Source organism: Ylistrum balloti, unplaced genomic scaffold (assembly GCF_031769215.1).
Source record: "Ylistrum balloti isolate Yb309-2 unplaced genomic scaffold, AGI_CSIRO_Ybal_v1 Utg369652, whole genome shotgun sequence".
NCBI lineage: Eukaryota > Metazoa > Mollusca > Bivalvia > Pectinida > Pectinidae > Ylistrum > Ylistrum balloti.
In genome coordinates this window covers 614072-627977 of record NW_026781907.1, presented here as the reverse complement: position 1 = coordinate 627977, position 13906 = coordinate 614072, and the positions used below count along the sequence as shown (strand labels likewise).

Sequence of the window (13906 nt, the reverse complement as noted above, 5' to 3'; positions counted from 1 at the left end):
GTCATAATTCTTCTAATATCATACATATATGTAAACACCCCTTAATGTCATAATTCTGTTAATATCATTTATGTATACATTCATTTATGTCATAATTCTTCTATATCATACATATATGTAAACACCCCTTAATGTCATAATTCTGCTAATATCATACATATATGTAAACACCCCTATATATATATCATACATATATGTAAACACCCCTTAATGTCATAATTCTGTTAGTATCATTTATGTATACATTCATTTATGTCATAATTCTTCTAATATCATACATATATGTAAACACCCCTTAATGTCATAATTCTTCTAATATCATACATATATGTAAGCACCCCTTAATGTCATAATTCTTCTAATACCATACATATATGTAAGCACCCCTTAATGTCATAATTCTTCTAATATCATACATATATGTATACACATGTTATTATCATAAATCTGGTGATGAATAATTTTCTTATTTCTCATGGTGAACATTTCTCTTCAAATATTTCCTGTGATGAACATTTCTATTTAAATATTTCCTGTGATGAACATTTCTATTTAAATATTTCCTGTGATGAATATTTCTATTTAAATATTTCCTGTGATGAAGATTTCTTTTTAAATATTTCCTGTGATGAAGATTTCTATTTAAATATTTCCTGTGATGAAGATTTCTATTTAAATATTTCCTGTGATGAACATTTCTATTTAAATATTTCCTGTGATGAACATTTCTATTTAAATATATCCTGTGATGAAGATTTCTATTTAAATATTTCCTGTGATGAACATTTCTATTTAAATATTTCCTGTCATGAAGATTTCTATTTAAATATTTCCTGTAATGAACATTTCTATTTATTTAGTTCTTTCTTGGAGATTGATCTTCACCAACTCCACTGATGAGTTTCCTTGTAACATTTCCTGTGATGAATAATGTTCCTAAGACATTTTGACAATGAATGATTTTCACATTTCTTGTGATGAATATTTCTCTTTAAATATTTCCTGTGATGAAGATTTTTCTTTAAATATTTCCGGTGAAGAAGAATTTTCCTTAAACATTTCTGGTGATGAATAATTTTCACATTTCTTGTGATGAAGATTTCTCTTTACATAGTTCCAGTGATGAAGAATTTTCCTTAAACATTTCCTGTGATGATGAATTATTGTCCAACATTTCCTGTGATGACGAATTTTGCTTCAACAGTTCTTGTGATGAATATTTCTCTTTTCATATTTTTTGTTCATTAATCTGATCAGGTTGAGGAGAATACTTCTCATGATCACAAAGTCTTTTTTCTGAGAGGTCATCCTCAATTTGATGGTTTCCATGTAAATTTTCTGTGAATGATTTTTGAGAAGAAAGTTCATCACTGACTTTCTGATTCAGACAGGTATCCTGTGTGTGTACATCTTGTCTCTCTAGGCTATTACAGGACACATCAGATGTCTGTTTCTCAATGTAAGATTCTGTATCGTCTCCTCCCAATGTATCCTCTGGAGAAATGGTATTCCCGGGAGATTCCGGCAGCTGCAGTGGACACGGCACCTTAGGAATTGTTTTCTGTGGGTGATAGAACTTGTAGTAAAGTAGCAGACATAACATGTGAAGAACAAAACCTGGGATAACAGAGTAAGCTGTGTAGTACCAGGGGGTGTATACGATGATCCCTGCCCGGGTAAAACCGACCACCACACCCAACATTATAAAGTTCTCCAGATAGAAAACTCCGTAATAGACAACCATAACCCACAAAGTCTTCCCGTCCTTCAGATTTATAAAACAAAACACACTGATGAAGCTGACCAACAGGAGGAAAGAAGAGCGGCTGATCTGTTCATTACACACACCCGTCAGTCGTGGGTTGATGCACATGTACATAATAAATGCAAGGCTCACATGAAAAGCAGCTCCTCCAATCAGCATGTAAAGGAAGTGAGCAACACACAAACCCAGTAACAGGAATCTCGGGCCTAGCTCAAACAGTCGATAGGTCATGTAGAGAGCAGACGGACCATATCGGACATTTCGTCGATCAGACATGGCACGCCTCACAGTTCGGTAATAAGATGTCACAGTGAGAGCTGTTGAGAACCATGATGAAAGCAATGCCAGCACTGGGGAAAGAGAAAGAAAATGTTCATATTAGCATTGAAAAAATGTATCAGTTGGAAATATGCAGTTCCATCTATCTTGAACAAGACAATTTAGTGAAGATCCAGTGACAAGTAGTGTAGAAGATAGAGCCTGGATAAACTTTGTTTGATGTAGGTCAAAGGTCAAAAAGTAGGTCAGAGTGACCTACTTTTCATATATTACACACTGCCTCATCAAGGTTACCGATACCAATATTTACAATTTAAACATCACAAGGACAATTATTTATAAAATATTATTACAGGGGCCAGTGTTTACAAATAACAAACGCAGGGACCAGTATATACAAAAATATCATCACAGGGGCCAGTATTTACACAAATATCATCACAGGGACCAGTATTTACAAAAATATTATCACGGGGACCAGTATTTACACAAATATTATCACAGGGACCAGTATATACAAAAATATCATCACAGGGGCCAGTATTTACATAAATATCATCACAGGGACCAGTATTTACAAAAATATCATCACGGGGACCAGTATTTACAAAAATATCATCACAGGGACCAATATTTACAAAATGTCACCTCTGTATTATCATAGTTACTTCTAAGTACACCAAGATCTCATGAATATGGAGGAGAAAGGCATGTCATTTACAATACATGTTTATAGTGGCTACCTCAAAATATATCAGACACAATAGTCGCCTCGGAGTTCATCTTGAGTCACGTAAGTACAAATGACAGGATAAATCTAGACCAGACATAAGAATTACCTCGAAGTTCATCTAGGGCCACATAAGTACGTATCACAAGGTAGAGTTGCAATAGTAACTGTAAAGTTGACTCCAGAAAGCCATCCACTAGTCCTAGAATGGCAGCATCTCTCTTCTGTTCTATGGCTTTGTGAGAAATTTCTTTCACTTTCTCTTTGTCTTTTTCCTTCCAGGTTTGAAACATGTGGTACACAAACTCCATCATCCTAAATTAAAATAAAATAAATAGCTGTGGATCTACGAGTCGAGTAGATTTGTAATACAAGGTATTAGAAATTATAATATCAAATCATTACCAGACACTACCTCTGTAATACCTGGTCTGGTCCCCTGGTCCACCCCTGATTGACCCATATTTAGTCATTACCAAATACTACCTCTGTAATACCTGGTCTGGTCCCCTGGTCCACCCCTGACAGACCCATATTTAGTCATTACCAAATACTACCTCTGTAATACCTGGTCTGGTCCCCTGGTCCACCCCTGACAGACCCATATTTAGTCATTACCAGATACTACCTCTGTAATACCTGGTCTGGTCCCCTGGTCCACCCCTGACAGACCCATATCTAGTCATTACCAAATACTACCTCTGTAATACCTGGTCTGGTCCCCTGGTCCACCCCTGATTGACCCATATTTAGTCATTACCAAATACTACCTCTGTAATACCTGGTCTGGTCCCCTGGTCCACCCCTGACAGACCCATATTTAGTCATTACCAGATACTACCTCTGTAATACCTGGTCTGGTTCCCTGGTCCACCCCTGACAGACCCATATTCAGTCATTACCAGATACTACCTCTGTAATACCTGGTCTGGTCCCCTGGTCTACCCCTGACAGACCCATATCTAGTCATTACCAGATACTACCTCTATAATACCTGGTCTGGTCCCCTGGTCCACCCCTGATTGACCCATATTTAGTCATTACCAGATACTACCTCTGTAATACCTGGTCTGGTCCCCTGGTTCACCCCTGACAGACCCATATTCAGTCATTACCAGATACTACCTCTGTAATACCTGGTCTGGTCCCCTGGTCCACCCCTGATTGACCCATATCTAGTCATTACCAAATACTACCTCTGTAATACCTGGTCTGGTCCCCTGGTCCACCCCTGACAGACCCATATCTAGTCATTACCAGATACTACCTCTGTAATACCTGGTCTGGTCCCCTGGTCCACCCCTGATTGACCCATATCTAGTCATTACCAGATACTACCTCTGTAATACCTGGTCTGGTCCCCTGGTCCACCCCTGACAGACCCATATTCAGTCATTACCAGATACTACCTCTGTAATACCTGGTCTGGTCCCCTGGTCCACCCCTGACAGACCCATATCTAGTCATTACCAGATACTACCTCTGTAATACCTGGTCTGGTCCCCTGGTCCACCCCTGACAGACCCATATCTAGTCATTACCAGACACTACCTCTGTAATACCTGGTCTGGTCCCCTGGTCCGTCCCTGATTGACCCATATTTAGTCATTACCAAATACTACCTCTGTAATACCTGGTCTGGTCCCCTGGTCCACCCCTGACAGACCCATATTTAGTCATTACCAAATACTACCTCTGTAATACCTGGTCTGGTCCCCTGGTCCACCCCTGACAGACCCATATTTAGTCATTACCAGATACTACCTCTGTAATACCTGGTCTGGTCCCCTGGTCCACCCCTGACAGACCCATATTTAGTCATTACCAGATACTACCTCTGTAATACCTGGTCTGGTCCCCTGGTCCACCCCTGACAGACCCATATTTAGTCATTACCAGATACTACCTCTGTAATACCTGGTCTGGTCCCCTGGTCCCTGACAGACCCATATCTAGTCATTACCAGATACTACCTCTGTAATACCTGGTCTGGTCCCCTGGTCCCTGACAGACCCATATCTAGTCATTACCAGATACTACCTCTGTAATACCTGGTCTGGTCCCCTGGTCCCTGACAGACCCATATCTAGTCATTACCAGATACTACCTCTGTAATACCTGGTCTGGTCCCCTGGTCCCTGACAGACCCATATCTAGTCATTACCAGATACTACCTCTGTAATACCTGGTCTGGTCCCCTGGTCCCTGACAGACCCATATCTAGTCATTACCAGATACTACCTCTGTAATACCTGGTCTGGTCCCCTGATCCCTGACAGACCCATATCTAGTCATTACCAGATACTACCTCTGTAATACCTGGTCTGGTCCCCTGGTCCCTGACAGACCCATATCTAGTCATTACCAGATACTACCTCTGTAATACCTGGTCTGGTCCCCTGGTCCCTGACAGACCCATATCTAGTCATTACCAGATACTACCTCCATAATACCTGGTCTGGTCCCCTGATCCCTGACAGACCCATATCTAGTCATTACCAGATACTACCTCTGTAATACCTGGTCTGGTCCCCTGGTCCCTGACAGACCCATATCTAGTCATTACCAGATACTACCTCTGTAATACCTGGTCTGGTCCCCTGGTCCCTGACAGACCCATATCTAGTCATTACCAGATACTACCTCTGTAATACCTGGTCTGGTCCCCTGGTCCCTGACAGACCCATATCTAGTCATTACCAGATACTACCTCTGTAATACCTGGTCTGGTCCCCTGGTCCCTGACAGACCCATATCTAGTCATTACCAGATACTACCTCTGTAATACCTGGTCTGGTCCCCTGGTCCCTGACAGACCCATATCTAGTCATTACCAGATACTACCTCTGTAATACCTGGTCTGGTCCCCTGGTCCCTGACAGACCCTTACTTGATCATCATCAGAAATAAATCAGGTATATTGGTGAATTGTATTAACATGACAAGTTTACATCTTCCTTGTTCAAAGATCAGTTAGCAGTATCTAAAACATGACCAGAATTAGAGATCTTGTCACTTCAGATCTGCCTAGTTTTAAATGATGTCCAGATATGGTAACAATTATCTGGCCATGAGCTGAGTTACCCAGAGTCACGTTATCTGGTCGAAAGACAGAAAACTAGTTATAATTATGCACATACACGTAAATTTGTTAATAATTTTATTTATAACTCATTGTTACCTCTTTGACCTACAAAATACAGTTCTGTAGGTAATATGTAGTACACCAGGGACCCGATTACACCAAATTTTCATTCCTCAAGTTATATGTGTGGTAAGAAAATACAGGGAAAAAGTATTTAACTGTCTATACCACAACATTAGAAAGTTAGAGTGTGATGTTTCAATGACTACACCGTCACCTTCATCTTATAACACAACCAGAAGATTAGAGTGTGACGTTTCGATGACTACACAGTCACCTTCATCAGACAAATTACCGGTGTGAAGCGTACTAGCAGCGATATACATAGCGTACAAGGCGGTAAAGAATCTACCAGCTTTTTTGGCTGTACTATAATCCTTTGTACACTAAGGTCGAAAATCAAGTGACAAGATGGTAAACAGATTATAGGCCAAAAAAATAAACAAGATGGTAACAATGTATTGAAGTCAATTCGGCTACATTTATCTAATACTTGGTCATAGATGTGCGAGAGTCTGTGGCCCCCCTCGTCCCTGTTTAGTACTGTCCGCTTAGACGTATCCAGATGGTTTCCTTAACCAACCACCTGTAATATTTTTTTCCCTGGTTGTGCTTAAGAACTACTCTTCTTACTAATATACATAACCAACCCGAAGAAAATGTTCCGAAACATACCACAAGAAGTAACATAATAACTGTGTAGGGACAGTAACATAATAATTGTCAGTATAAGATTTCCTTGTCTCACCAAAACCGAAAAGTAGACAGGAAGGGGCCTCATGTTTTCTTTTATAATAATCTTTCCCCTTGCATTCAGATCCCCTATCTCACTTCTAAGGGATTGAAAGATTTCAGCAATATTAGTTCATCCTGTGGTGAAATGGTTGTGTCCTTGCGTAACGCACAAACTGGTCTGGAAAGCATGTGGTGGGCCTTTCCTATGTTGTTTGGTGAAGAAGCCACCATGTCTACCACCTACTAAGAGGAGACCTCCATATGACAGACAAAAGATATGAATGAATGAATAATTGTTTCCCTAAGTACATGTTGGTGTGTTGTATCACATGTACATCTGCCAATGTAATCAAACATGTATATTACTTTGATAAAGACCAGTAGTATTTTCACACCTAGAACCTACCTGTACATTCTGCCTAATTGAAGGAAAGTAAACACACAGCGGATGATCATGGGCCACTTGCTCCTGTTATGACGTGTATGATTGCTGTAGTCTATGTAGCTCCACACTATGGACACGGTACCTGAAACAAGGGCTGGAACTAGGATAAACCCTAGTGTCAAATTCCTTAGTACATATTGGTTAGTGACATGATACCTCACTACCAGGGCGACGTCCGTGCCGAGGTCTACAAAGAACATCAACACGGATATGATGGAGAAGGCGAGGTCCAGCCTGGTATAGCCAGGTGGCCAGGTTTTCACCCTCTTTACCTGACCAGAGGTTTTCCCGTTCTGTCGACTCAGGTCAGCGAGATCAGGTCGGTCCGGAGGTAGAAGCCTAGCATCACTGACGTCAGGGGGGTCGTCCCCGTCGTTTTCCATGCTTAACACTGTCGAATTATTGCCTATAGCTTCACTGTGGTCAGTACTGACAACATCATTGTCCGACGTCTTGAGGGATTTCACTGAACCGCCTACTTTTTCCACGCTCTCGCACCGAATTATTTGTTCCACTTCACAGCTCGAAAATTTATACGATATCCTCTGCAACCCACCGTCCGCCACATCTCTACCTCTGTTTCTATGACGTGATTTGGACATATCGATTGGATTTCTGTTCAAATATTAATGATATAACCTCGAGCACAGTACCTTTATGTCCTAACGGAAATAGAAAGTGACACATTTCATTCCGCGCGAGAATATATTTATAGAACACGGTAGGGAATTCCCCCAATCCGCTAAACTCCTCTGGTAACGGAGTCGTTACGGACATGTGTCGTTCACTTTAACCTACAGTCATGCAACGTTCAAGTTATAATATCCGTTTTGTTTCATTGATATCTAAGAATTTTAAAATAAAGTGGTGAGTATACAGGTACTTAAGAGAGGAGAGTTCAATTCAATAAAGGAACCAGATTGGGCAGACGCAATTTTTTAAAAACATATTTCAGATAGTATATATTTAGTTTTATGCAACTTACAAGAAAATGATGTACATTACGTTTGTTAAAAATCATCTTGCATATCGTTGGCATTGGTCAGCAATATCTGACGTGCACAAGGTAAATTAAGTTTAGCGTTAAAATGTTGTCATCTCGATATGTGGCAGTGTTTTCTAATGTCTAAACCCTGGCCGAACCACATACATCACATTTTAAAATCAAATTATTGTGAAATTTGAACAATACTTGTTTGTTATACTATTAACTTAATGTTCAATTCTCACTTGAAGAGATATCATTGTGTCGGTATGACACAGTCAGGCGTCTATCTAGACCCCATCACGGTATAGTGTGGTGTCGGTATGACACAGTCAGGCGTCTATCTAGACTCCATGTTTAGTGTAGTGTCGGTATGACACGGCCAGGTTTAGTGTGGTGTCGTCTAGTCTATGACACGGTCAGGCGTCTATCTAGACCCTGTGTTTAGTGTAGTGTCGGTATGACACGGTCAGGCGTCTATCTAGACCCCATGTTTAGTGTGGTGTCGGTATGACACGGTCAAGCGTCTATCTAGACTCCATGTTTAGTGTAGTGTCGGTATGACACGGTCAGGCGTCTATCTAGACTCCATGTTTAGTGTGGTGTCGGTATGACACGGTCAAGCGTCTATCTAGACTCCATGTTTAGTGTAGTGTCGGTATGACACGGTCAGGCGTCTATCTAGACTCCATGTTTAGTCTGGTGTCGGTATGACACGGTCAAGCGTCTATCTAGACTCCATGTTTAGTCTGGTGTCGGTATGACACGGTCAAGCGTCTATCTAGACTCCATGTTTAGTCTGGTGTCGGTATGACACGGTCAAGCGTCTATCTAGACTCCATGTTTAGTCTGGTGTCGGTATGACACGGTCAAGCGTCTATCTAGACTCCATGTTTAGTGTGGTGTCGGTATGACACGGTCAAGCGTCTATCTAGACTCCATGTTTAGTGTGGTGTCGGTATGACACGGTCAAGCGTCTATCTAGACTCCATGTTTAGTCTGGTGTCGGTACGACACGGTCAAGCGTCTATCTAGACTCCATGTTTAGTGTGGTGTCGGTATGACACGGTCAAGCGTCTATCTAGACTCCATGTTTAGTATGGTGTCGATATGACACGGTCAGGCGTCTATCTAGACTCCATGTTTAGTCTGGTGTCGGTATGACACGGTCAGGCGTCTATCTAGACCCTGTGTTTAGTGTAGTGTCGGTATGACACGGTCAGGCGTCTATCTAGACCCTGTGTTTAGTATGACCGGTCTATCTAGACCTCCCGATTTTTCTCCCGGGCACGGTGTGACCAGGTATGTTGTCTATCCGAACCCCCGTGTAGTCTTGTGTCGTTATGATTGTTTTAGCTTGGCATACTATTAAGTCTGATGTTGTTAAGATATTGACGTTATAAAGGAGATGAATCAAAAAATCCTAACATCACCTAAAGGAGTGTTTTCCTAGCTATAACAAAACCGGAAAAAGTACTTGTGCAACCTAAATAGGATATATCTGGTGATGAAACTAAAATTGAAAATTACCAAAATTCCTTCATTTTCCACAAACAAAAATTGCTTGGATCCTGTTGGACGAGACTGCTCCCAGTCAGCTCCAGTCTAGGTGAGCGTCACCTCAATGATTGCCTCTAGTTAGTCACCATACTGTAGTACACATAAAGTTGCTGGCCCTTGTTTCACAAAACTTCCTTAACTTAAGGAAATCTTAACTACCATAGAAAAACATTACTTAAGTTAAAGAAAACTCAAATCTAAGGAAATTTCCGGAACTCATGTAATCCTTTTCCTCTGGGCAATTTTAAGTTAAGGAAATTTCGTCAAAATTGCACCTTCATTTTAAACTTATAGATAAAGAGAATAAGAAGGAAGCCCCAATGCAGTAAAGCGTGGAAAGGAATGACAAAATGGTGGAGTGTGACGAGAAAGAAACTTGAAAGTGTATCGACATCATGTGGAATAGTAGATTTAAGTGTGGGAATGAAGCGACAAGATGTAGAATTGTGCGGTAAAGCGTGGCAATGAGGCGACAACATATAGAGTAGTGCGGTGAAGCGTGGGAATGAAGCGACAAGATGTAGAATATTGCGGTAAAGCGTGGGAATGAAGCGACAACATATAGAATATTGCGGTAAAGCGTTGGAATGAAGCGACAAGATATAGAATATTGCGGTAAAGCGAGGGAATGGCGCGACAACATATAAAATATTGCGGTAAAGCGTGGGAATGAAGCGACAAGATGTAGAATATTGCGGTAAAGCGTGGGAATGAAGCGACAAGATGTAGAATATTGCGGTAAAGCGTGGGAATGAAGCGACAACATATAGAATATTGCGGTAAAGCGTGGGAATGAAGCGACAAGATGTAGAATATTGCGGTAAAGCGTGGGAATGAAGCGACAAGATGTAGAATATTGCGGTAAAGCGAGGGAATGGCGCGACAACATATAAAATATTGCGGTAAAGCGTGGGAATGAAGCGACAAGATGTAGAATATTGCGGTAAAGCGTGGGAATGAAGCGACAACATATAGAATATTGCGGAAAAGTCTTGGAATGATGCGACAATATGTAGAATAGCGCGGGAACGTGTGGGAATGAAGCGACAACATATAGAATATTGCGGTAAAGCGTAGGAATGAGGCGACAACATATAGAATATTGCGGTAAAGCGTGGGAATGAAGCGACATCATATAGAATAATGCGGTAAATCGTGGGAATGAAGCGACAATATGTAGAACATTGCGGTAAAGCCAGGGAATGAAGCGACAACATGTAGAATATTGCGGTAAAGCGTGGGAATGAAGCGACAACATATAGAATATTGCGGTAAAGCGTGGGAATGAGGTGACAATATATAGAATATTGCGGTAAAGCGTGGGAATGAAGCGACAACATATAGAATATTGCGGTAAAGCGTGGGAATGAGGCGACAACATATAGAATATTGCGGTAAAGCGTGGGAATGAAACGACAAGATGTAGAATATTGCGGTAAAGCGTGGGAATGAAACGACAAGATGTAGAATATTGCGTTAAAGCGTGGGAATGAAGCGACAAGATGTAAAATATTGCGATAAAGCCAGGGAATGAAGCGACAATGTGTAGAATATTGCGGTAAAGCGTGGGAATGAAGCGACAACATATAGAATATTGCGGTAAATCGTGGGAATGAAGCGACAACATGTAGAATATTGCGGTAAAGCGTGGGAATGAAGCGACAAGATGTAAAATATTGCGATAAAGCCAGGGAATGAAGCGACAATGTGTAGAATATTGCGGTAAAGCGTGGGAATGAAGCGACAACATATAGAATATTGCGGTAAAGCGTGGGAATGAAGCGACAAGATGTAGAATATTGCGGTAAAGCGTGGGAATGAAGCGACAACATATAGAATATTGCGGTAAATCGTGGGAATGAAGCGACAACATATAGAATATTGCGGTAAAGCGTGGGAATGAGGTGACAATATATAGAATATTGCGGTAAAGCGTGGGAATGAAGCGACAACATATAGAATATTGCGGTAAAGCGTGGCAATGAGGCGACAACATATAGAATATTGCGGTAAAGCGTGGGAATGAAGCGACAAGATGTAGAATATTGCGGTAAAGCATGGGAATGAAGCGACAATGTGTAGAATATTGCGGTAAAGCGTGGGAATGAAGCGACAACATATAGAATATTGCGGAAAAGTCTTGGAATGATGCGACAACATATAGAATATTGCGGTAAAGCGTGGGAATGAAGCGACAATATATAGAATATTGCGGTAAAGCGTGGGAATGAAGCGACAACATATAGAATATTGCGGAAAAGTCTTGGAATGATGCGACAACATATAGAATATTGCGGTAAAGCGTGTGAATGAAGCGACAAGATGTAGAATATTGCGGTAAAGCGTGGGAATGAAGCGACAACATATAGAATATTGCGGTAAAGCGTGGGAATGAAGCGACAACATATAGAATATTGCGGTAAAGCGTGGGAATGAGGTGACAATATATAGAATATTGCGGTAAAGCGTTGGAATGAAGCGACAACATATAGAATATTGCGGTAAAGCGTGGGAATGAGGCGACAACATATAGAATATTGCGGTAAAGCGAGGGAATGGCGCGACAAGATGTAGAATATTGCGGTAAAGCGTGGGAATGAAGCGACAAGACGTAGAATATTGCGGTAAAGCGTGGGAATGAGGCGACAAGATGTAAAATATTGCGATAAAGCCAGGGAATGAAGCGACAAGATGTAGAATATTGCGGTAAAGCGTGGGAATGAAGCGACAACATATAGAATATTGCGGAAAAGTCTTGGAATGATGCGACAACATATAGAATATTGCGGTAAAGCGTGGGAATGAAGCGACAACATATAGAATATTGCGGTAAAGCGTGGGAATGAAGCGACAACATATAGAATATTGCGGTAAATCGTGGGAATGAAGCGACAACATGTAGAATATTGCGGTAAAGCGTGGGAATGAGGCGACAAGATGTAAAATATTGCGATAAAGCCAGGGAATGAAGCGACATCATATAGAATAATGCGGTAAATCGTGGGAATGAAGCGACAAGATGTAGAATATTGCGGTAAAGCGTGGGAATGAAGCGATAACATATAGAATATTGCGGTAAAGCGTGGGAATGAAGCGACAACATGTAGAATATTGCGGTAAAGTGTGGGAATGAAGCGACAACATATAGAATATTGCGGTAAAGCGTGGGAATTAGGTGACAATATATAGAATATTGCGGTAAAGCGTAGGAATGAGGCGACAACATATAGAATATTGCGGTAAAGCGTGGGAATGAAGCGACAACATATAGAATAATGCGGTAAATCGTGGGAATGAAGCGACAATATGTAGAATATTGCGGTAAAGCCAGGGAATGAAGCGACAACATGTAGTATAGTGCGGGAACGTGTTGGAATGAAGCGACAACATATAGAATATTGCGGTAAAGCGTGGGAATGAAGCGACAACATATAGAATATTGCGGTAAAGCGTGGGAATGAAGCGACAACATATAGAATATTGCGGTAAAGCGTGGGAATGAAACGACAAGATGTAGAATATTGCGGTAAAACGTGGGAATGAAACGACAAGATGTAGAATATTGCGGTAAAGCGTGGGAATGAAACGACAAGATGTAGAATATTGCGGTAAAGCGTGGGAATTAAGCGACAAGTCTGGAAAGTGAGGTGTTTATGAAGTTTGGGAGTAAAGCTGTGTGATAGCTGAGAAAGTCGTAAAAATGAAGTGACAAAGCTAGTAGAATGTCGTAAGACAAAATATGGGAATGAAGCGACAAAATTAGGTTGAAAGAGGAAACATGAACACGTGGTCAAAAAAACAAAACGATAGACAAATGGGTAAAGTTAGAATGCGGAAACGTAAGATCATGTGCCGAAAGTATTCCAATGTACATGTATTGATATGTATAGTATATGAGCAAAAACATAGAACTATAGTTATATTATGTAATTAATCTCAGACTACAAGAAAGAGGCGTTTTAAATATTGACGCCTATTTTCGGTTTATGAAATGCATTTAGGTGTTACAAAGGGAATAGAATTAGTACAAGTTACATGTTCGATTAATTAAACAAAGTACAGACCACAATAAAATATATATTTCATTATTGATGGGTTGATCGACTGTCTGTTATTTTCTAAATCATAAAGATTTCTTGATGATATTATTGTTACCTTGATTACATGGGGAACAAAATGCAGTTCTCTCTCTCTCTCTCGCTCCCCCCCCCCCCCCCTCTCTCTCTCTCTCTCTCTCTCTCTCTCTCTCTCTCTCTCTCTCT

The 13906-nt window shown here is 40.8% G+C and overlaps 1 protein-coding gene across 1 annotated transcript; it reads right to left on the bottom strand.

Annotated features, from left to right (window-relative positions):
• Positions 1 to 599: 599 nt before the first annotated feature.
• On the bottom strand, positions 600 to 7701 carry LOC132557049 (XK-related protein 6-like). Its single transcript, XM_060221526.1, has 3 exons — positions 7061 to 7701; positions 2884 to 3089; positions 600 to 2115 (listed from the first exon to the last, which is right to left on the bottom strand). The coding sequence occupies exons 1-3, from the start codon at positions 7699 to 7701 to the stop codon at positions 1229 to 1231; spliced, it is 1734 nt and encodes a 577-aa protein (XP_060077509.1). The 3' UTR covers positions 600 to 1228.
• Between the last annotated feature and the right edge of the window lie 6205 nt (positions 7702 to 13906).

Bases quoted from the DNA above. Each gene is read 5' to 3' on its own strand.
- LOC132557049 (XM_060221526.1), bottom strand. From the start codon at position 7,701: ATGTCCAAATCACGTCATAGAAACAGAGGTAGAGATGTGGCGGACGGT. The intron at 3,090-7,060 runs GTAGGTTCTAGG...ATTTTAATTTAG, and splicing joins CAATTAGGCAGAATGTACAG to GATGATGGAGTTTGTGTACC. The intron at 2,116-2,883 runs GTAATTCTTATG...CTCTTTCCCCAG, and splicing joins GGCCCTAGATGAACTTCGAG to TGCTGGCATTGCTTTCATCA.